General features: G+C 38.4%; 1 protein-coding gene across 1 annotated transcript in view; it reads left to right on the top strand.

Annotated features, from left to right (window-relative positions):
* MACROD2 (mono-ADP ribosylhydrolase 2) overlaps nt 1–22485 on the top strand; it is an 888911-nt gene that overhangs the window by 271635 nt on the left and 594791 nt on the right. Inside the window, exon 5 of the mRNA XM_084260985.1 lies at nt 3261–3377. Within this exon, the coding sequence (XP_084117111.1) occupies nt 3261–3377 (117 nt within the window). The remainder of the gene's footprint in view (nt 1–3260; nt 3378–22485) is intronic.

The raw sequence follows: 22485 nt of genomic DNA, 5'->3' as shown, positions 1-22485 counted from the left end.
TATTCAATCACTTTCTGTTACGCCGCCTTTATAAGGGATGGATGCTTGTCTCCTTGTTTGGTTCTGGCAGGTGTCTTCCGTTTTCCTTGTCACATGTCAAAATCGGTTATGATAGAATTGATTTCTAGCCATTAAGAATTTAATTTGTTTCCATTATTTTTTCCTCTTTCTGGAGGCTGCTTTGATGGTGAAGACTGGACATGAACCTTCTGTGCTCCAGGAAACTAGTGATAGACCATCTCTATCATAGCTATATGTGTATTAAGGGCATCCTTCTTCCACCATGAGATAATTTGTAGATGGGGAGGTGGGACTGCCTATGTGTTGGGTGTCCCAGCTGATCTGGTGCTTGGTGTGTTAAGATATTGGGTCTCTTAATGCATTGCAGAGTTAGAAGAAGGGATAAATTGGTACTTCTACTTCCCTGTCGGGGCAGTTGCTCCTTTTTGTGGGTTCTGTTGTTTAGCTGTGCTCTGAGCTGGACTTGGTTTAAAATGAATGGAGTTTGGAAGAAAAGAGGGTGATTTATCCAGATGATTTGATTGAGAGGGTGGTTGAATGAATAATTGTACAGACACTGCTCAAGGTAGCAGACACCCCTACTTGTTAGGGATGAGAAGGACCTCAGGGGTAGAAATGATTAATCCACTGCCAAGGGAATAATTGCATGGACTTGTGTCAGAAACAGTGTGGCCAGCAGGACCAGGGAGTGATTGTGCCCCTGTGCTCAGCATCGGTGAAGTCAGACCTTCAGTACAGTGCTAAGTTTTGGGCCCCTCACTGCAGGAAAGACATTGAAGTGCTGGAGTCTGTCCAGAGAAGGGCAAGAAAGCTGCAGAGGGGGTAGAGTACAAGTCTGGGGAGCAGCTGAGGGAACTGGCATGGTTTAGCATGGAGAAAAGGAAACTGAGGGGAGATAAGATTGCTCTTTGCATCTGCCTGAAAGGAGGTTGTAGCAAGCTGGGTGTTTGTCTTTTTTCCCAGGTAACAGGACAAGAAGAGATTGTCTCAGGTTGTGCCAGGGCAGCTTTAGATTAGATATTAGGAATAATTTCTTCACCGGAATGATTGCCAGTCATTGAAGTAGGCTGCCTAGGGAAGTGGTGGAATCACCATCTCTGGAGGTATTTAAAACACACGGAAATGTGGTGCTTGGAGACATGGTTAGTGGTGGACTTGGCAGTGCTACATTAATGGTTGGATTTGATGATGCTAAAAGGTCTTTTCCAGCCAAAATGGTTCTGTGACTCCAGCCCTCGTCCATGAGTCATGAGGAGAAAGACTTCCTCCTCTGTAAAAAGTTGTGCAGAAAGTAGTAGTCTAAGCATCAGGGCTGGTTTATGTAAATGTCTCAGGAAATATTAATGTTGGTGAAGATTGTGGTGGTGGTGCTTATAAAAATATACTTGAGGTTTCAGTGCATACTGGTTTACTTATCCTGCTTGGTTTGGAAAAGCATTTAGTAATTAAGTTAAAATAATTAAATCGGATATTATGAGCACAGGACAGATTTCAAGCATTCATTTCCCCCCTCGAGGTTACAAAATATTATTTCTGCATTAACATCTTGGAGTCTGTTGAACAGAGATTTTGGGTAAGTTAAAACCAAAAGTTCAGCTAAGGTAGAGTAAGAAGACTTGGCATCTTGGCAGAGACAGAGAACAACTAGTTTATGACTGGTGGTTTGGCACCTGCGTTCTTTTCAATATGAAAGTTTTAGAACTTCTCATTGCAAGTGCAACATCACATGATTCTGTAATTAGCTGCCTAATAGAAAGGATTTCAAAATGCCATTTTAAAAATTGGTGACAGCACATCCAGGATAAGTATGTAGCATTACAAGGAATAATAAATCAAATTTTACTGCGCTACCAGGACATTAACTCTGGCATAGAACACCTCAAAAAAGGCAACTGGATTTTTAACTCTTAGCAGAAGTTGGCTTCATTCAGAGATGATATCTGCCCCTCCACTTGGGGATACCTGGCTACAGGTACTTACCACCTTCCAAAAGCCAGCTATGTCCTCAATGCAGAAAGGTCTATCATTTCCTTTCCAGCTTCAGAAAACTTCTTGGGATGAGGGAGTTACCTGGTCTCTCTGTATCCCAGTGAGCAGTGAACGGTCAGTACGTATACCAAGTGTCCAAGCCTTGTATTGCCCAAATCTTGCTGTGCTGGCCTATAGCTACACAGGTTATGCTATGAACAGATTGTGTGTATCTCTTGAAAGCTCATCTCTACTTGGCTTTTCAAACTTTTTGTGGTTTTACTGGCTTCAAACAAGCTTTTGGAAACTGCTGTAACTTTTAAACTGGTTAAATCTGAAAATAAAACATTGAATGACATGCGTACAGAATTATTCCTTCATTGTCTCTATAATTATTTGCTTAATCTTTATACTTCAGCTTGTTTTGACCTTTTTTCAGTTGATATTGTAGTTTATATGATGCTGATTTCTTGTAGTTGAACAGCTTCCCTGCTGACTTTGGGCATTACTGCAGTTAGTATGTTCATATACACAGTACTTGCCTTTTTTTCTCTTTTGGTTCTTTTTTCTAAAACTTTTGGCCGTAATTACAGCAAATGATTTCTTTGATTGCATTTTCAGAGGGTGAGAATGCTGTGCCAGCAGCCTTTTTCTAATTCTTTCTGCTGTTACTATTCTTTTGCTGGCTTCCCAGGGTGATAAGGTCTAGGCACTCTACTAATTTTCTTGCATACTTTGCTGCAATTGCAACCTTTGGTAATTATTATTTAATTAACTCCAGAGTATTGCATGAATAATGCAAAAATAAAAAATGTAAAAAAGAAAAGAGGTCAAAACAATGTATTTTTAATATTTTGAATCAGTAAGCAGTATTTCTTGGAACTTTTGTATGAGGCATTAATAGGTCAGTGACATTAAACAGTCTGCATAATTGTAGGAGTAGCAGAGATGTGTAGTAAGTTTGGCATTTAGTGGGGGATTCAATTGGTTTTCATAATTTGTGGTGAGAATTTCTTAGAGCCTCAAATTTTGAAATTTTAATTCTGATTTACCTTCTCTAGGTGTGTTCTTCAGTTAGTGGAAGTCAACTAAATGTTTTTCTCGATAACCACATTGACAAATTCTGGCAGAAAACTGTTTGTATGTGTTTGGTATCTCCTTATAGACCAGTCAGTCTGCTCTGCGAGTGTGGAAGTGAGCAGTATGTGTTTGTGAAGGAGGTATGAAGCCTGGTCTTTAATAAATAGAAGCTTCTGGTTTTGTTTTGGCAGTGGATGGCTGCATACACAGAGCTGCTGGGCCCAACTTAGTCGCTGAATGTCGTAACCTGAGTGGCTGTGAGACTGGACAAGCAAAAATCACGTGTGGATACGATCTACCTGCAAAATGTAAGTCAACCCTTTCTCGGTGTTTCCTCCGTAAGCACATGGAGCTGGTATGCATGTTTTATTTCCCTGTAGACTAATTCAACAAGGTATTCATTTTACAAAATTAGCAGTGGGACTTAATTAAGCGTGTTCTGTAATAATGTCTTCCCCTCAAAGCAATTCAGGCTTTTTCTAAACAATTATTTCACCTGTGTTATCCGATGAAAACCGACGTGTCTCCAAAATATAAAGCATCTTTCATGTTTATTTTTTGCAAGCTAGAACATATCCTTTCATATGCATAATAAAGGATTGGAAATACTTCATGAACTATGAACAAAATATACATTATCATATTTAAGTTCCATGGAGACAATTTTTTAAATGTTGCATATTTCATAGTCTTCATGCAGATTCCTTGATTCTGAATACTTTGAGAGCCAAGGAGATCAAAGTGATGTATTGTGTTTTCAGCTGCTATGTAGAGGCTGATTGGCAATTACTCTGAAGGCATCTGTCACACTTTAGCTTTCAGCAGAGTGCAGCTCAGTGCTGGAATGTTTTTGCACGTTCAAAGTGGAATTGTCAAAATTCCCATGCTATTTAAAATAGGAAGAAGGCTATTTGACCTCGTTGCATAGATGTTGAGTTTGTCTGGGACAAAGTTGCACGATGACAGCATGTTGATCAGCCAGTCTATTGTGTAAGAATAACAAGTAGGTGATCTCTCCAAGTTAAGAACTTGTAGTACTAAAAGTTAGATGCAAATACCAAGAAAACATTACAAACAGAGTATAACTAGAATTCCAGATCTCTTATACACAGTTTGCATTGGGAGCATGGTTCATTCAAATATATTTAGATCTGATCTCTTAATTTGTTCTACAATTTTAATGTAAAACCAAATGCTTACTGAATCAACAGGTATCTTATTAGGTTCCTGCGGCCTTTAATACCTTAGGTAAAGAAATAAATTGTGTTTCCAGACTTTTTTTGGCACCTTCTGTGATGATGATGATGAAGGCTACGAGTTATTTTCTTGGCAGTGATAACTGCTATATATGGGAAAAGGTTGCTATATTTTATTCATAGTTTTACCACGTGTAAATGTTTCTTAATGAAAGGATAATTTGACTGGAGGTCAGAAGTTGTTGAGAAAGATTTGATGTGGTCGTTATGTTGGGCTTGTATACAGACAGATTTTCACCAGCTTCTTGAAAAATGAACAGGACTGTTAGGCAATACACAGTCGTTTACTCTACTGGGGATATTTGATGTTCAGTTCTTTCCCATTAAAAAAAAAATATCTTGGGATGGAAAAGTTGCTCAGCCATAGGTCTTCACATGTATTTTAATGGGAGAAACTAAATAGAAGTTATCAAAGCAATGAACACTGAGCTGTGTTAGAAAGAGAAAGGGTCATGACTGAGGTGGGACCTCCCTTTAAATTTTGTAGCAGTTTAATGGGTCTGAAGTCAGGTTTGTGGAACAAGGTCCTGTTTGAATATTACAGGAATTTCTTGTTTGTTCCTTATACAGGAAAAATAAATAAAACAAGGAGAAAATCCTTTATCAGTTGCAGTTGGAAATGAAATCTGCAACCAGACATAGAAAAGTCAATATTCTGCTTAATCAATATTCTTAGAAATTGAAATTGCATCAAAGACACATCTGCTTGTATTTTTTTGTGCGTCAACATGAGCGGAGGAAAGGATATGTTAACTGAAAGACAGGCGTGGGGATGGAAATGTAGAGTTTGCATGCAGGGGCTGAGAATTAGTCAGTCTTGATTTCTTAGATTTTTTTTTTTTTCCTTAAGACATATTTATGTTCACTAGCAGTTGCTTTCTTTTGTGTTTTCCTTTAGAAGCTTTTGGTTGTAGCCTCATAGAATCGTGTGTTTTAGACCCTTCATCTGAAAGTGATCAAACAATCATGACTGCTTTTGTATTTTGAAGAGCTATGGAGCCACCAGATATCTTCTGTTACTCTGTGTCACTTCCTCATAGTATGGCACTTAACTGTGGACAGTATTTTACATCTCATTTTTGTAGTGAGAGCAGCAACATGACAGGAGGTCGGGACTTCCCTGTCCAGATGTGCTGTGATGCAGCTCTGTGTGCCAGCAATTTGCTGGAGGCTTTAGGTGAATGGATAACTGCCAACTTCCACAACGAGTTTGCTTTCCACTTACCTATTTGTATGTAGGAGACCAACTACCGTAATCCATTATACTTTGAGATGTACAGTCATTATTTTGTTGTCTGTATTTTTTCTTGTGATTGTAGTTGGATGAATAATGATACCAAATATGAAATGTATTTCCTTGCATGATTAATTGTGGGGTTTTTTTGTTATTTGTAACATTTTACAATTCTGCTAATCGTATTTCCTTCCGCTGGGATTTTTCCCATCTCTAACTCTCCATCCTGAAATGCTTTGCTTGGTGGTAGTTTGCTGAAATCAGCAAAGCTGCTCTGTAATGCAGCAGTCTGCATGTGTGCTGTATGCTGCTGAGCTTGGGCTTAAGCTAGGGACTCCCATGTTGAAGAAGATTTAGTATTCAGAGATCATGCACCCTGTTGCTTTGTTTTATGGACAACTTGGAGGAAGTTGGAATTAAATCTGGCATTTGAAGGGAAGATATGCTTTGTTAGGAAGGTGGTAGCTGGTAAATAAAAAACACTCCGGTAATCTCCTTTCTAATCTATTATATTTTTATTGAATAGCTTGCTGTATTGACTTAGGTTAAATAAGAACAGGTCTGATAAATAATTCTTCACAAAGGAGAAATAGAAAAAACAATGACTGAAAATGCAAATATTTAGGGTATAGACTAGCTTTCTGTGATTTGTTCTTGTGGCATCTGAGTCAGAGATCAGTTTGTGACACACATAAGTAACAGTAAATGTGCAAGGAGCAGATGGGGTAAATAATTCATTTTGTTTCCTCATCTTTTTATCTTAATAGCATGAACAAACCAAGATTTACACGTCTGTAGCCTGGAGATGTTGCTTTATGAACTTTTCAAGATATATATATTTTTGAATGCCAAAAAATAGTCTGCATGAAAATAGAAGCAAAATCAAATTGAGTTTTCTTATTCCACTTAATGTTCAGTACAGTTTTACACAAGTCATTGCAATCACCATCTGCCTTTTGTGCTGCAAAAGCCCACTCAAAGCCACCCCCCCCCCCCCAATGCCAACTAAGTTATTTGCTGAATACATAGTTTTGTTGTAGTCTATTGTTTTTCAGCAATCACCTATGCACCCACCCAAGTTTTCATAGCGCTTTGGAGGGCTGAAAAAGACAGTGCTTTTTGCTTGGAGATACTTTCTTTTCATGCTCCTGTAGACCCATCATCAATTACTTATGTACTTCATATTGTTGTTCCTTTTAAAGAAAAGTTCATTCTAAATATTGTACAACCAGTCTTCAAACATTGAGCAGTACTCTGATACCGTCATGCTTTAAATAACAGATGAACAGTATCTGTTTAAAGCTCTACAAATGCTTGTTTTCTTTCTCATTTGATTAATAGTCTCAGTTGGCTGTACTGGCTGAAAATGGGCTGAATGTAAATTGTGTTTATGGCTGGATCCAAGGGTCCATAACAGCCTTGTGGCCTGTTATCTGTTTGCAGAAGTTCACTATAAAAAAAAAGGCCCTGTCAGAACACATTAGAAAATACAGTCCTGCCCTGGAAGGTATTTAATGGGCTTAAACCCAATGGAGGATGTGGTGACAACATCCCACGTAGGTAATTGGTACCCTGACCTTGGCAGCAAAGGACCCCCAGACAAACTTTTTTCAATTATTAATATATCTAGTAGTAATTTCTTTCTTTTTCTGAAAAATGCTTGATAATAAAACCCCTAAACCTAGGGAAATAAAATCTTATGGCCTCTAGTATGGGATAGAGCCAAGCATCCATAAATTAAATATGAAAGGTGGACTTTGAGTGCAGGTACCTAGCTGGAAATGCTAGGCAGTTTCTAATACATTGTTTTATGTTGTTAATAAAGCTATAATATTTATAGTAAATTTTTCTGTTTGCTCAATGGTTTTAGTACTTTTAGCAATGTCCTTTAAGAAATACCAAATATAGCATAGTCTTCTGGTCCAAAGTCACTGTGTAGATCAATCTGGGGTAATAATGTGAATGTGCTCTCAAAGACAGTTCCTGCTGTGAAATAAGTAGTTAGGAGGAGTGCTAGTATTAAACACAGTAGGAGGAATCAGCCTTTGAATTTGTTTAATCAGATTAAAAAGTGGAGATTAAAAAGTGTGCTTCTCTTATATAGACATAATTTTCTCTATTTAAAAGATGAACATTTGGATGGTATAATTTGAAAGTAAGATTGTAAGATTAGTGATTTTAAGTGTCTCCCTATTTTCTTGGCGATTGCTTACAGGGCTGTAATTAAAACATGGATTTTGCAGAAATGGAATTCCAAAACTCTAGTAGTCCTAAAACTGATTAACTGGAAAAACAGGGCATAATATTCAAGTGTATTATCCAAAAATCCAGGCTTCCACAAAGACCTTTGTCTGTTTACTTTTAAAACCTTGTTTGATATAAGAATAGAAAGAGTGTTAAACTATTCTAAATTTCTGCTATGTGTGACTCAGAGAGGTACTTTCTTCTGTATGGTTCTCATGTGAAAAACAATGTTGTCTTTTCATGATTGACCTGTTAGGTACCTCCCGGGTTTTCTGGAAAGACGTAAGCCTCGGAATTGGAAAAAGCAGTCTGGGAATTGATAAGGAAGGCCTTAGAAGTGATCAACAAGTGGCCAAAAGAAGATTGCGTGGAGAAGACTGACTTGGCTACTAACTACTAGATGGTCAAGGCCCTTGTTCTTCTCCCTGATTGCTTTTATATACTTAAGTGAAACAGGTGTGCCATGAAATACATAACTAGCCTGAAGTTTGATGGAATTTCAGTTGGAAAAAAAGGCCACTGGTAAGCATAGGGTGACATGATCATAAATGTAAGAGCAATTTCATAAATGTTCTGGAAGTTTTTCAGGAGGGATGTGTCTATACTATTTGTCTTAACAGACTGGCATCACACTGGTGTCAACGTTGTGCTCAAACTGGGGAAAGATACAGCTGGAAAAAGCTCCAGATACAAATGTTTACTGAAACAGCACTGAGCTGCAGGAGCTATTTGCTATTCCATTTTGTCTTTCCCAAATCTCTAGCATTGCTTCAATATTTAATACTAAATTTAAAACTAAGCAGGTAAGTTAATATTAATCAAAGGTTGAGGACCCCTTATTATTGAGTGGTATTTTTGTGGTTTCAGATTCTTTGGGAAAGGATTTTTTGAATGCTTAACTCCTTACCTTACTATGTATTTGTATGTTTTTCTTCTGAGTTGTGTCTGGATTCCAAAGGCTTTTTAATAAGCTCAAACTATGTATTTCCTGACCACTTCGAAAAAAAATTCAGTGATGTCTTTATTGTTTTAATTTGATCTGATTTACTCCAGTCATCTCAAGGACATGCTATGGTCACCATTAACAACAGCATATATTGCATATGCTGTAAATGCATTGGAAGGGAAATATTAATGATCACTGCTTTGGTTCTAAAGCCTGCTTAGATTTTGAGAGGGATTTATGTTATATTGTAAAGCTTTATGGCTTGTACATCCCCCCACATACATACACAAGGGGAGTAGTTAGGACTCATGGGGAATGATGGGGAATGCATTTATCAACTTCAAGTAAACAAGTTCAAACATTTCCTCTTCCAAGTCTGCTCAAGGTCTGTCATCAGTTTGGGTAGAAAAAGGACAAGTGCTGTATCTACCAGGTGAAATGTGTGGTTATGAATCAGCAAGACTTTTCCATCATGGGCTCTGTCTTTGGAATCCTGACAATGCATTTTTTTATGGGTAGATACTTTAATTTGTGAATGGACTGGAGTGCACATTTGTCACGCTCTGGGTAGTGTCGTGCTGGGGTTGACTTGTGGCATGTGCTGCTGGAAACCCTCGTTTCATATCCCTTGCTCAGTTAACAGATTGTGGCTAAAGGAAGTGGTTTTACTATTGATCCTCACAGCACAACCGAAATCCTCCTCTGGGCATCGTTTGCTACAATGTGGTCATTGAATGCTGAACTCTGGGACAGGGGTGGGCACAGACAAAATTAAGGGGAGGACAAAACCATTTGAGCAGGAATTGGGTCCAGCGTTGGCTCTGTGTGTGTGTTGATACCGTGCAGTGGTGGGTGGTAGAAACATGATGCTGTGACTTGTCTGCCTTTGCCTTGTTTCTCTACTTCTGGACATGTATGTTTTCTGCAAAGGTCTAATTCTCAGTGGCACTGAAAGCTGTCCCAGAGCGGAGTTTGCAGTGTAACATGGTGGTGGCAGGAGCCCCACACTGTTTGCCACCTCAGTTTCCTGGCATCAGCATCCAACATGCTGGGGGGTTCATCCTCTAGATAACCCCTTGGTAAAACAGACTCAAGTTACAAGATGTAAATGCTTCCTAATGCTTAATTGTGTGTAAGGTGATATTTAAAATGTCCTCTAATTTGGTGAAAAATAACTTGTGCTGGAATATGCTTTTCCATGCTGAAGTACAGTCATTCCTCAGACATGTTGGCACTGGAACAGGGTGTTGTGTCCCTGAAGGCTAATATATTTTATTTCCTCCATACTTGGATGTAGTTGGCTTTTCTATTCAAATAATAATAAAAAATAAAAAGACTAATGCATAGCAGAAAAATTAACAAAATTCTGATGGCTGCAGTCAGCTGACAAGGACAAGGGTTCTAATGGGTGATAATGGAGATGTTTATGCTCCTTTAACTGCAGCGGCTGCTGCTGCTCCCACTCTAATACTTTCCCTCACTAGCCAAAACCTACACTTGGTACTTGAAAAATTAATCTCTGATGCATGAGATTTTTGTCTGCCTGAATTTTGCTTGTCTCATTTTAAATGGTGATAGAAATTGCTTACTGTAGTAAAACACAACATTAACCTCATAGTGTGTTGGCACTTTGTGATTTATGCTGGTTTAGCCTCTGAAAAATATGCAGCCTGTCTCCCAAACCTGGATTTAGCATATAAAATATGTTGGCACAGGCTTGGGTCTTGACTTGGAACACTGAATGCTGATCCTCCATCTCCCTAGGGTAGGAAAAAAGGTTTAAAATTGTAGCCTCTTGGAGGTCATTAACTTCATATCATTTCTTCAGATTAATAATAATTATATTATTGTAGATGGGATGTTTTTAAAAAAACCCAGTACCACCTAATTTTCTTCCTTGCAAGAAAAGTACAGGATTCCTTTTTTTGCTGAATCTGCATATTCTTCAGCCAAAAATATGAGAAATTCTTTGCAAATGGAAATAATCAGATCATAGGTAATAAATACATACATAGTTGTTTTCATTCTACTGGTATGAAATAAAGCAAAAGGAACAACACAGACACTAAAGGTGCTCTGATTTTTTTTGTTACCTTTCACTCACCCACAAACCTCCCTGACTACTTGAGGTTTAAAGCTGCTAATTTAATTGTTTTTCCTGAATATATTTTGAAAGAATCTTAAACAGATGAATGGTGGGACTGTTCCAAGAGGAGCTCTTTAGCTGAAACTGAATTCCTTTAGACCAATCTAAAGTGGATAGGATGGGAAGGGTTACATAAAATGGTTTTAAAAAGATCTTTCTTTTGCTAAACAGAGAAATCTTGAGGCTGTTTCACATAAACTAAGTGCACAGACCAAATAATGTTTCTTTGCTGAAACCTGAGGTCAAACATTTGAAACATTTCTCTTCAGGAAGAAGACATCAGATGTGAGACTGCAGGGCGTAAATAATGTCTTAATTGCTGTAGGAAAGAATCTGAATGCTTACTAACCAGTTAGCTTAAAAAATTTTTAAAAATATTGTTGTTTTATATGCTGAAGATGTTGTTTCACTGCTGGTAAAGATACCACCATCCAGGACGTTTTGTCTTTCAGTATGGGGATCAAAATCACATGGGTTTTTTTTAATTCCTGTGCAGCACTAGAAAGGAGAAAATAGTTGGTTTGTTTAGATTTCCAATAGCATCCCCCCCTTTCTTAACATTGTCTTCAAATCAGATTTTATTTTATTTTTTAGTTTTGTTTGAAATATTTCATATGAGTTAAAGAGGATCCAGAATGGTTTTTGTTTTAATTTCTTCTCAGACTTACAATGGTCTTTTTTGGTGTTTGAGTTTCCAATGTCATGGTTGGAGATTGTTGTCATCAGTGATGATGTACCTTTTTACCAAAACAAGGAAAAAAACAAGTGAAGGAGGGGGACATAAGTTTCCATTACTGTGTATCTTTAGCTACACATTTATTTACCTATATATGTATGTTTATATTTTCACTGTGCACACTAGTCAGTGTTGCACACTATTTATAACCATGTGTGACTTGCAAATGCTCTACCGCTTATTCTCTTGTGGTTAGATGGCAGTACCTTTTAGGCTAATTAGCTGATAAGAAAATAGATGTTCTGGATGAGATTGAGTATTCAGAAAATGGCCCAAAATCAGAGAAGAAATGGTTTCAGTAGTTGCAGCATGGGGCGCTCTGCTGTATTAGGACTGAAGTTTCTAGGTTGTAAATGCAGAGAAACTTTGAAATGCATCATCTACAGGGCACAGCCATTGCTGTAACCTGGGCTTTCCACCTTTCGGGGTAACAGAATCACAAGGTTGGAAAAGACCTTTAAGATCATCAAGTCCAATTGTTCCTGTCCTATGCTAAACCATATCCCTAAGTACCTCATCTACCCGTCTGTTAAACACACCCAGGGATGGTGACTTAACCCCCTCTCTGGGATGTCTTTAGTAATAAAAGAGCAAACCCTAACAAAAAAGAGTACCAGTGGTACTCCAAGTGACTGGCAATAGTTCTAGGACCAGGTTTAGAAGAAAAGTGTTTTAATGCAAGATATGGTATCTCATTGGGAACTTTCTTGTAGCTGATTCTGCCCACATACAGGGTTGTAGGTGACTATAATTTGTATTATATCATTTACACAATAAGAAGTCAGAAGAAAGTGTTAATTAAACAACTGCCACCAACTTTGAATTACATCTTCTTACGTATTCTTTCTTAGCTATTTGTCACACTATAAATCTCTCTTCTGGCTCCTTGGGAAATTGAGATATTCCAAATTCCTTTTAACTGCAGACAGGGAGGTCTGAATCTTTATATTTTCTAGAGGTGTATCAGAGAGGGATGGAGAAATATATGACCGTTTTTATGTTTCACCATGGCAAAAAAGAATGTGTTTGAGACATCACTGCACACTTCTAAGCATGCTGCTGATTTAGTTTTCAATAAAAATAGTTGGTAGCTTTCCAAGGCTTTTCCAGACTTATAAATAAATGCATGCATAAATGAGAAAAGCTTTGCAACACTAAAAATAACCTCTTTGATATCTAATTATATGCATGTCTGTCTGGATCTCATTTAATTTTTTTTGCAACTTTCTTACTATGTTTTCAGGATAACTTTATCCAGTGCTTCTATTAGAATTAAAAGGTGGGGCAGTTTGGAGAAACTACAAATACAGTAAGAATATTGTTTAATAGCTCGTAGGCTGCACTGGCTGGAAACAGCAGGTCATCAAGCCTGTAAACTGTTGAAAGTACCCATGAATGCAAAGGAGGAAAGAGTTTCTTGTGCAAGCATTTTGTCTTAACAGCTGAATTATCATTTTTTAATTCTCCAGCAGAACTGAGGAAACTCCACATGTTTCACATGAAGCAGAGAGGAGGGAGGGGAAAAAAAACCTTGTGAGTTGTCATGGATAGCAAAATAATGTGACATAATACACTCCAAAAGCCCACAGTTTTGAAAATCACAATTCATTCACATAAATGATTACATTTGTGTCAGGTGCAATCCTGTCAGAGGTATAATCTTATTTAAAACAACTTTTCTTTTTTCTTCAAAAAAAAATGGAGCAGAAATGTTTCCAGGGAAGGCTGTTCATTTAAAATTAATTTGTGGTAATACAGCCTAATTCATGAGAAGCTGAAAGTGAAGTTAATGCAAAAGTGCCTAGAAGTCATGAATATTGTTAGATTTCTTTCAGTTTAGGGAGCTGAACATAAACAAAGATGCAAAACAAGTCATTTTAAATTAGAATCTTATATTTGGCAACGAAAGACTATTTCAGAAAATGAGTTTTGGCTTTGAACAATTGGCTGCAACTTAGGAATAAAACTGCCTCCCCATCACTGCCAGGATCCCACCCTATTGCATGGCTTTTGAAGGCCATAAAAATGCTCCTCCTTTTGTGATTGATTGTTATAAACTGTATGAATGGGGACTGCACTTGACATAAAAATAGTTTTAGCCAAGGCTGATCTTTCAGATTTACAAAAGAAAACTGAAACAAGACCAAAAAAAAAGTATGCCAAACTTACAAACTTTTTGCAGTGGTTATGGTTAAAATGCTTCCAGTATTGTCATTGTCTTCCTCACTAGTCCATGCTCCTGAGTTAAATTAGCTCTTGCTGACTTTGCAAGGGAACCTACCTGACACCCCAGACTGGGATGTTAAGGAACATCTAAATGATGTTTGATTAACTGGCATGCCACTCTTAGCACCAGAATAATTAGTAGTAAAGAGAATTTACCTGTTGGTTTCCCCCTGTAGAGAATTCAAAGGTGTTAGAGAAGAGACAGAGAGGGTCCATGTCGAAGCATCAGGGGTCTGAATCTTACATATATGTGGATGTCCTATTGCAGCTACATATCTGTGTGTCCCATTTCTTTAGGGAACTTTAATTATGTGATTGGGTTATCTGGGTTTTTCTCATTAAAAAAAAAATTGAAATACACAATGGTACAAGTTCCCCAGACATCTTTTTTTTTTTTTTTTTTTTTGTCAAATTGATGTAATTTATACCACTTCAAGATATCTAAAATCACAGTAAATTTCCTCTTTTTGTCTATTTCAGACAATACTTTACTGAGCTCATCTAGCACATGGCTTTATTACCAAAAGCCAGTTAGTTCATGGGTCAGAGGATCTCTTGTGACCATACGTAGAGGGTGAGGCTGAAAATGAGGCCTTTTTAATGCTTTTTGTTGTTGTTGTTGCTTTTTTTTTTTTATAGTAACAATATTTAAGGGCCCAGTGTCTATGAATGAGAAAGCAGGGCACCATGAATGAGTAAATCCCTTGCATGGCAGACACAGCATGTTCTAAAAGGAAATTCTTTAAGGTGAGAGAAATCCTCACCTCATACACCAAAGACCTTGGGGGACATTTGCCTTTTTCACACATAGTGATGTTGTTTGGTGTATCAAGTGTTCCTGCAGTGTATGAAGACACTGTAGCTGCAGAGCTCCTTCTGCTGCCGTTGCTGTCCTTCTCCCAGTCAGTGTGGGGCTGTGCTCGTGCCTGCAGGGATGCAGACTTTCAGCACCTGTGTAAAAATAAAAAGGAAGAAAATAAACCCCTGTGTGTAACCCACATTAGACAGGTGGGTTGGCATGACTAGCAAAGAGAACATTTCCAAATCTCACTTAGGTTGGCTATCTGTTAATAGGAAAGTAATTTGTTTTTTCCAATTTTATGTGCTTTAAAGATGTTTTTCAAATTGCTTCCAACTGTAGATGTGACTTTTGTATCAGAGAAACTTACCCACAGCCAACTAACTGAGGGTATCAATGCGTTTCAGTTAATCCACTGAAGTGGTGTCGGTTGGTAATCATTTTCTGTCGCTGCTGTTCAGTGTCAGATGTGAAGCAAAAGTGTGCAAGGAAATGGCTCTGTAACCTGTTATCTAATCTAGTTCCTCATAAGAACCCATTTTATTAAATTAATGGCTAGTCACATTAGGTGCAGGTGTGGGAAGTTCCTGTCTTGTGTTTTTTCCAGCTGCTTGCCAGTGTGAGCGGTCTGAGATTTCTCTGTACCACTATAAAGTGAATAAATTGCTTCCTAATCTGCCTGGATTTTCAGGGAAAAACTTTGGACAGGGCCAAAGCACTGAGCCCTGCTTGGAAGCAAACGCCTGCAAGGTGGTCACCTCTCAGCAGTACCATTTTTGGCCACATGTGTGGTACCCTTATTTGTTCTCCTCCCACACTTTCATCACTTTTCCACGCTATCTAACCAGCCAAACATATCTCCCAGCCTGTGGCAGAGGAATGCTTCTTTGATACTGGGCCTTGCATTTAACTATTAGCTCTAGGCTATCCTTGATACAAAGCAGTGCTAGTGCTTATTTGGATTATTCTGTATTTTATTGGAGTAATTGCAATGGAGATGTGCTGTTGATGTTTGGAAAACAATGTGTATACAAAGCAGTGTTTTAAGGAATATTAGCACCCCTACTGCTTTACAGTAGCTGGGATGTAAACAGCAGGAGCTGCAATTTGGCACCGAGCCCAGCATCCATTATATCTTGCACCTTTAGCCACCAAATTGATAAAATGGCAGGCATACAATTAACAGATTTAAATACAGTATCTCTTATCTAAATGTTGTGCCTGGCAAGTACATTATCCTTCCCCTCCTGCAATTTTCTACTTCTTCAGACTCCTCCTCCTCCCACCACCCACACTTTAGACCATTTCCTTGGGGAGGTGCTTCTAGTGGGGATTTCTCCATATTGTTATAGTGTCTTTTTATAGACCAGCAAATCATCTTTGATCAGTTCAGTGTTTTCCCAACCGTCTCTTGCCCCTTCTCAGCTGTCGTTCCTTCTCCATTCATTGTCTAATGTGCTTCTGTTTGATGTGAACTCTTTTTTGGTTTGGGTTTGTTTTTTTAATTTTATGTTTATTTTAGTGTTGACCTCTCTTTCTTCCTTCCACCTAGTGAAAGGAATACTTCCTCTTAGTACAAAGTTGGGTCTAAATCTCAGTTTTATTGAAGTCAGATTAGTTTGAATTAAGGTTTAGGGTTCATCTCTACTAAATGTAAGAGGCATCTGAGTTTGGGCTATATGGAGATGGAAATGCTGCCATCCTGGTAAGAAGCCAGTCCTATTTCATCAGGTATCTCTGTAGCCAGTTGATCTGGAAATACTCTTGATTCAGGCCATAGTTAATTCACAATACAAGTTAAATAATTAGAGATGTCATCTCATTTTTGCACCTTGTTTTAATATATGCATTAATAAGGTGATTGTGATTTCATTTTACTTCGTGAGGGGTGATAAGTGCAGTAGTCTCCTCTATGGGTGCAGGGAATATTGCTTGTATATCATTGATCAAACCATACACATTTTAAAATGCATTCCTTCAGCTTTCTTTCCTATCAGATGTTGAGAAATGGTTGATTGCAATTTCTCAAACTTGCAAGAACTAGTCTAAGCTTGCCTTTTGATCAACTAAAGTCTTAAGACGTGATGATTTATAACAGACCAGACTCTATGATTAAACACACAGGGTTTTAACTTGTGAATACTTGACCAAATAAATGCCATAATCAACAGGAATAGATGGTGTGCGATGATTCCCTGGGTGTGAAAATCCTCCTTTGTTAAGGCATTTGTTACTTACTTTCATGGCATGAGTTTCATCTGCTATCAGCCTCATAACATACAGTTTCTATACAATTATCAGTGTGATGGTTTGGGTTTTTTTTTAATAAAGAAACTGTGTTTTCAGATGGCTGTGCTTTGGGTCTTCATGGAAAATTAAGCATTCAACTGGTGGGCTGAACAAATATTTCTTTACCTTGCTTACTCTAACATCACTTATGACTGATTATCCTATAAAAAGTGTCTTGAGATTGGTAAAAACATGCTTTTTTTCCTCTTTTAAGATGTTCATTGTTTTGGAAAGCTGGAGAGACTTCTTTGTTTCTTAGCTCTCAGTCTGAAACAGCATGCATTTCTTCAGCCTTTAAAAGGCAAGGGTTCTGTGTAACCAGGGATTCTGAGATCCTTTCTTTTGTATGCTTATGTTTGAAGGTATTCATTTGAGGGTAATTCCAAGTAAAAAGAAAGTCTCTTGTGGCACAGTGGATGTCTGCAGGTGTTCTAATCTCCTGCTATATCACTGTCTGGGAGATTTCACCTTCGTGTTCAGGGAGTTCATTCGGGCTAATCAGGATTGGCAACTCTGTGCAAATGAGATTGTAAATGAAGCTTGAAAGTGGAATTTATTTTAAAGAAAAATATTTGGATTAAAGAGACTGTAATATATTTATCATTCTATTTTTCTCTTCCAGTTGAATGCTCTTAAGATTTTCAACTTTTGTTAGATTAAATTAAAAATTTAAAAAGTAGAAGAGATTGTGGTGGATCACGAATACATCCTGCTGGTTTCTTCCCCAAATACCAGTCATACTTAATTTATTCAGAACGTAGTTGTAATGCACGGAGAATTCAATCTTAACTAACAAGCTGAGAAAGAAATGAGTAAATTGGTTTTCCTTCTTCATTTCGAAGTGTTTTCTTGAGAACAATTTTCCATAGGGAACATTATGGATCCCATTTAGGTAGCTGGGTTTTTTCCTTAAGAGCGGAGAGGGGTTTTATTAAATGTTGTTTCCCCCCTGAAGCCGTTGCTAAACTCAGTGAAGTTCACTGGAAAACTGACAGCACTTTACCCATCATGAGTAGCTGGCTTATCTTTATGTCTCTGATTTCTTGTGAAATTTACTAAGTCCCTTAAGGAAAAACTGGGATATACTTCATAAATGCAGATTTTTATCCATTTCCCTTTCTTTTATTGACATTACATCAGCATGTGAGGTCAGTGAACTAGGCATGGGCTTTCTCTGTTGCTGCACCAGGCTGGCAATGTTGCTCTGTTCTCTCTAGCACTCCCAGTTCTCTTTCTTCAAGTTTCTACTTGACTAACGAAACGTTTGTGTTGCTCTTTTGCCCAGTTCCTAACAATTCCCTGCGGAGCTGTTTTCACTTTCTGTAGAGCATTTACATTTTATCTTTGTAAAAAGGGAGTTTTGGAATCTATTCTTTTTTCCTACCGTAATGGGATTGATTTTTGGAGTTACCTACACAACCATTCCTACATTCCTGCATAAGTATAAACCTTCAAAACAAGTGGGACAATGACCTTTACATATCAGAAGATTAACTGCACTGGAGAACAATAAAACCTAGTGAAGCAGGAATCTTCAAATGATGTGGAATAATTTTTGAAGCTTATGTCAGTTTTGTTAGAGCTTTAATTTTACATTCCCATACTTTTCAGATTAGTTGACAATAGTAAGCAAATAGTAGGGTGTACTTTTTCCTACTTAGAGAAAGGAATTGAACACTTTAAAGAAGCACAAATGTCTTGCTTGAGATGAATGTCACTTGTTTGAGGCTTTGAAACCCAAGAAATTTCAGTTTGCCCTCTGTTAAAGATGTCATTTCTGCCACTACTTCATTCAGGTTGCTGAAAAGTTTTGCTTGGAAAACCTTTTTTTTGGAGCTTAATCTTGTTTGCAGGCTTTATTGAGGCATTTAGTAGCAATTGGTTAGGTTGTGGCAGCGACACAATCCTTAGTTACTCGAGCAGAGGTTGGTTTTCGTCCTCTGGCTTGTGCCCTTCACGGTTATTGCAGAGTTAAATACGTTGTCTGTGTGAATCTATTTTGATACTGTGGGCAGCATTATGATCCTGTATGTTCATACTGTATGTGGTTGTGTTCTTCAGATCAAGGAAATCTTCAGGAATTTTTCAAGTACATAAATGAGCACAGACCTTTCTGGAGGATAGCAATTTCTGCCATTCAGATAATCTTCCAGTTCTTTACAGCTTCAGCTGCTGTGTGCAAGGCTGCTTCCTACAGTACAATACACAAGTCACCAATCCAGATTGTCAACACAGAGCGAACAGTCAAAATAAATTGAAATTGCCCTATGGAATCATTGTCCTGAGGAATTCGAAAGAGAATAGTGTTATTGAGTTATGTTATTTTCTCTTCAGGGAAAGCAAACTTGCTTTCCCAAGACTTAGCTGTCACTTCCTAAATACCTCATTCAAAACCATGCATAGATTTTCATTATTTTTTTATTGTGATAGGCACAGAAGTGGGAAGTCCCCATTCATCCCTCCTGCTCTCAACACGATATCAAACAAGGTTGACAGGTCTTGTAATTTGTTTGCTGCTTCTATTCTTTCATTACTTTTTTTTTCAATTCACAAAAGAGCCGTATTCCAACTCCTGTCACTTTTTGTGTGTTAAAATCACTTCAAGTGAACCTACATTTAAATCTCAAGTCTTCTGCTCTGAATTAGAAGGTGGCTGCACTTACATGAATAGATTTTAAGGATGAATATAATAAGCTTTGGTAGCTTAAAATTTTATTGCTTAAATCTGTTACTACATAGTCATTCTAAGCACTGTAGTGCTGATTTAAGATCTTACTAGACGCCTTTTCAGGGAGATTGCAGAATGAGTGCGTGGGTATGAGACACATGGGAAAATCTGGCCACTAAATACTGTAGATTAAAAAAAAAAAAATAGAGACATTGTGGAGCCTGAAGATTCTGGCTTAAGAGGTGCCCTGGGTTGAAAAATCAGTCTAGCTACTCGTGGTTGCTACAAGCATCAAAATGCCTTAAACAAAAAAGGATGCAGCTCCTTAACATGGTGCATTATTTGGTGGGAGGTATTGCTGTCAGACATCCAAGTATACCTTTTCATTGCCTGGGAGTGTCACCCCAGCCATATAAACTTTAATTAAGGGCTTAAAGCCTTATATTGTGGGCAAAGAGGGGGCAGAGAAGAAGAAGAATTGAGAACTTTGACCAAATACAGATTTCAGGCCAGAAAGTTGCCTTTCTACATCCACACCGTTTTCTTTGTTAAAACTCAGTGAGATGCAAAAGGGAGAGGAATTGGGTAGTTCATAACTGCCTGAAAAATTCAAGGAGGCATTTCTGTTTTGTGGTTCTGTGTTGAAATTTTTCTCACTACATGATTGTCTCATAAAACAAATGGAGAAGTGGTTGAAAATGTGGGTATGTTGAAGCTTGCTGCAGTAAACTGTCATTAAATGGTCAAGATCATTTGCCCTGTGTAACACTTCCCTGCCTGTGGTGGTTTTCTGAACACCAACTCCTGTGAGGCTCTGAGCACCTCTGGAGCGCTGCTAAGGGTCTCAACTTGCTTTACAGGTTCTTGGCACCTTTCAGGAGTGGATAGAGGAAGAATGTACCAAACTTGTTGGAACAGAGCAGTCTGTGAGTGCATGGAAAAAAATTTCTTCCACCCATACCATGACTGGAGGTAGGGTGTGTCCCGAGAAGTTTGGGATGGGAAAGATTGTTTCCCAGAGGCAATCATCATCTGCCTCTCCGCAGAGTGAGCTCAGAGGTGTGCATAGGAGGAGACTGTTCATTATGTCTGAGGTTTGTTGTCAGAGGCTGCTTGTGTGAGTGGCTGTAGGGATCTGCCATGGAGCCCTGCTCCTTTAAAGTGTTGACATCCTGCCCCACAGTGTGTCCTGCCCTGTACTCGGCATCGGTGAGGCTGCACCTCGAGTGCTGGGTCCAGTTCTGGGCTCCTCACCACTAGAAGGACATTGAGGTCCTGGAGCGAGTCCAGAGAAGGGCAACCAGGCTGGGGAAGGGGCTGGAGGGCAAATCATACGAGGAGCAGCTGAGGGAGCTGGAGGTGTTTAGCCTGGAGAAGAGGCGGCTGAGGGGAGACCTTATCACCACCTACAATTACCTGAAACGAGGTTGTAGAGAGGTGGGTGATGGTCTCTTCAGCCAGGTGACAGGAGATAGGACAAGGGGAAATGGCACTAAGATGTTCCAGGGCAGGGTCAGATTAGATGTTCGGAAAAAAATTCTTCATGGAAAGCATTGTCAGGGCCTGGAACAGGCTGCCCAGGGAGAGGGTTAAGTTACCATCCCTGGATGTGTTTAAAAGACGGGTACATGAGGTACTTAGGGATATGGTTTAGCATAGGACAAGAACGATTGGACTCAATCTTCAAGGTCTTTTCCAACCTTGCAATTCTGTGTTTGACATCACAGTATACTGCTTGGTCTTTCAAGAAGAGGCGCAAGGCAGTAAGGCAGTCTTACAGTCTTCATTATGGCCCATCTCAGTGGGAATAATGAAAGAAGCTAGTGTTCTTAATACTGGAAAAAAAATAGGCCCATTTATGCATTCGTCTTGGATTTCCTTATTTGTGATTCTTCAAGGAACAAGGCTGATAAATAAATAAATGGGAAAGTACATATTTCCCCAGCAGGTCGTTAGTAATGAAGTAGCAAACTTTATCTTTTAATTTATGTTGTTAGTAGAGGAAAGTTCCAGAGGTTTGTCTTAGTGCTTGTTTCCCTGTTGAATAGCTGAGCTAAAGGTTAAAATAAAAATATGGGATGCTTCATTGTTCTTTCAGCATTTGGGGAAGGCCAAGCCAGCTTTATTGCTTCTGTACTGAGGTGCTCCAGCTCTGAGCAGCACGATTGGCTTCTAACCAAGGGCTTTGTGAAGCATGGAGGATCGTGGTGTATTGGAGACAACAAAGCATTCTAACAACTCCCTTTCTTCTCCTTTTATGCTTTCACAGAGCAGAGGAATTCTTTTTTTTTTTTTCTCCTAGCATTTATTGAGGGAATCAGTGATTAACTTCTGGAAAATAAAATTATTTTCTTGAAAGATATTAGTGCTTAGACCTAATAGTGAAGCAGCAGGTGAAAAATAATGGTGAAGCTGGTTTTAATGCGGGAAGTGGAGGATGCGTAATTGAAACAGTATGATGATGAAAAGGCATTATGTGAAGCTGTCAGAAATCATTATAATACGCTAATTAACACACTTTGCACTCCTAGCTTATGCTGTTGTGTTGTGCTAATATTTCTTCTTCATTTGCCTTTTGTCTTTCTTAACCTTTTCTGCAGGTATTTGAAGGCAAGCAGCAGCATTTCCCATATTTTGCTATTTTAAATGCTTTGTTAGAGGAACGTGTAACCTGCATCGTATGGATTTTCCTCTTGATACCAATTTAGCATGTGTGATTGGGCTTTTGTTTTGTTGTTGGTTTTTTTCCCCTGGTGTTTAGAAGTAACCAGAGCTTATATTTCAGCCTAGGTAGATAATGTCAGATATTAAAGGGAAGACTTTATTCTCTTTGTGTGACAGATACCTTCCTTTGCTTGCGGCTTATCTACCC

The sequence above is a fragment of the Gallinula chloropus genome (assembly GCF_964237585.1).
Source record: "Gallinula chloropus genome assembly, chromosome: 3".
NCBI classification, from domain to species: domain Eukaryota; kingdom Metazoa; phylum Chordata; class Aves; order Gruiformes; family Rallidae; genus Gallinula; species Gallinula chloropus.
The sequence above is the reverse complement of the archived record's forward strand: the minus strand, read 5'-3'. Positions and strand labels throughout refer to the sequence as shown.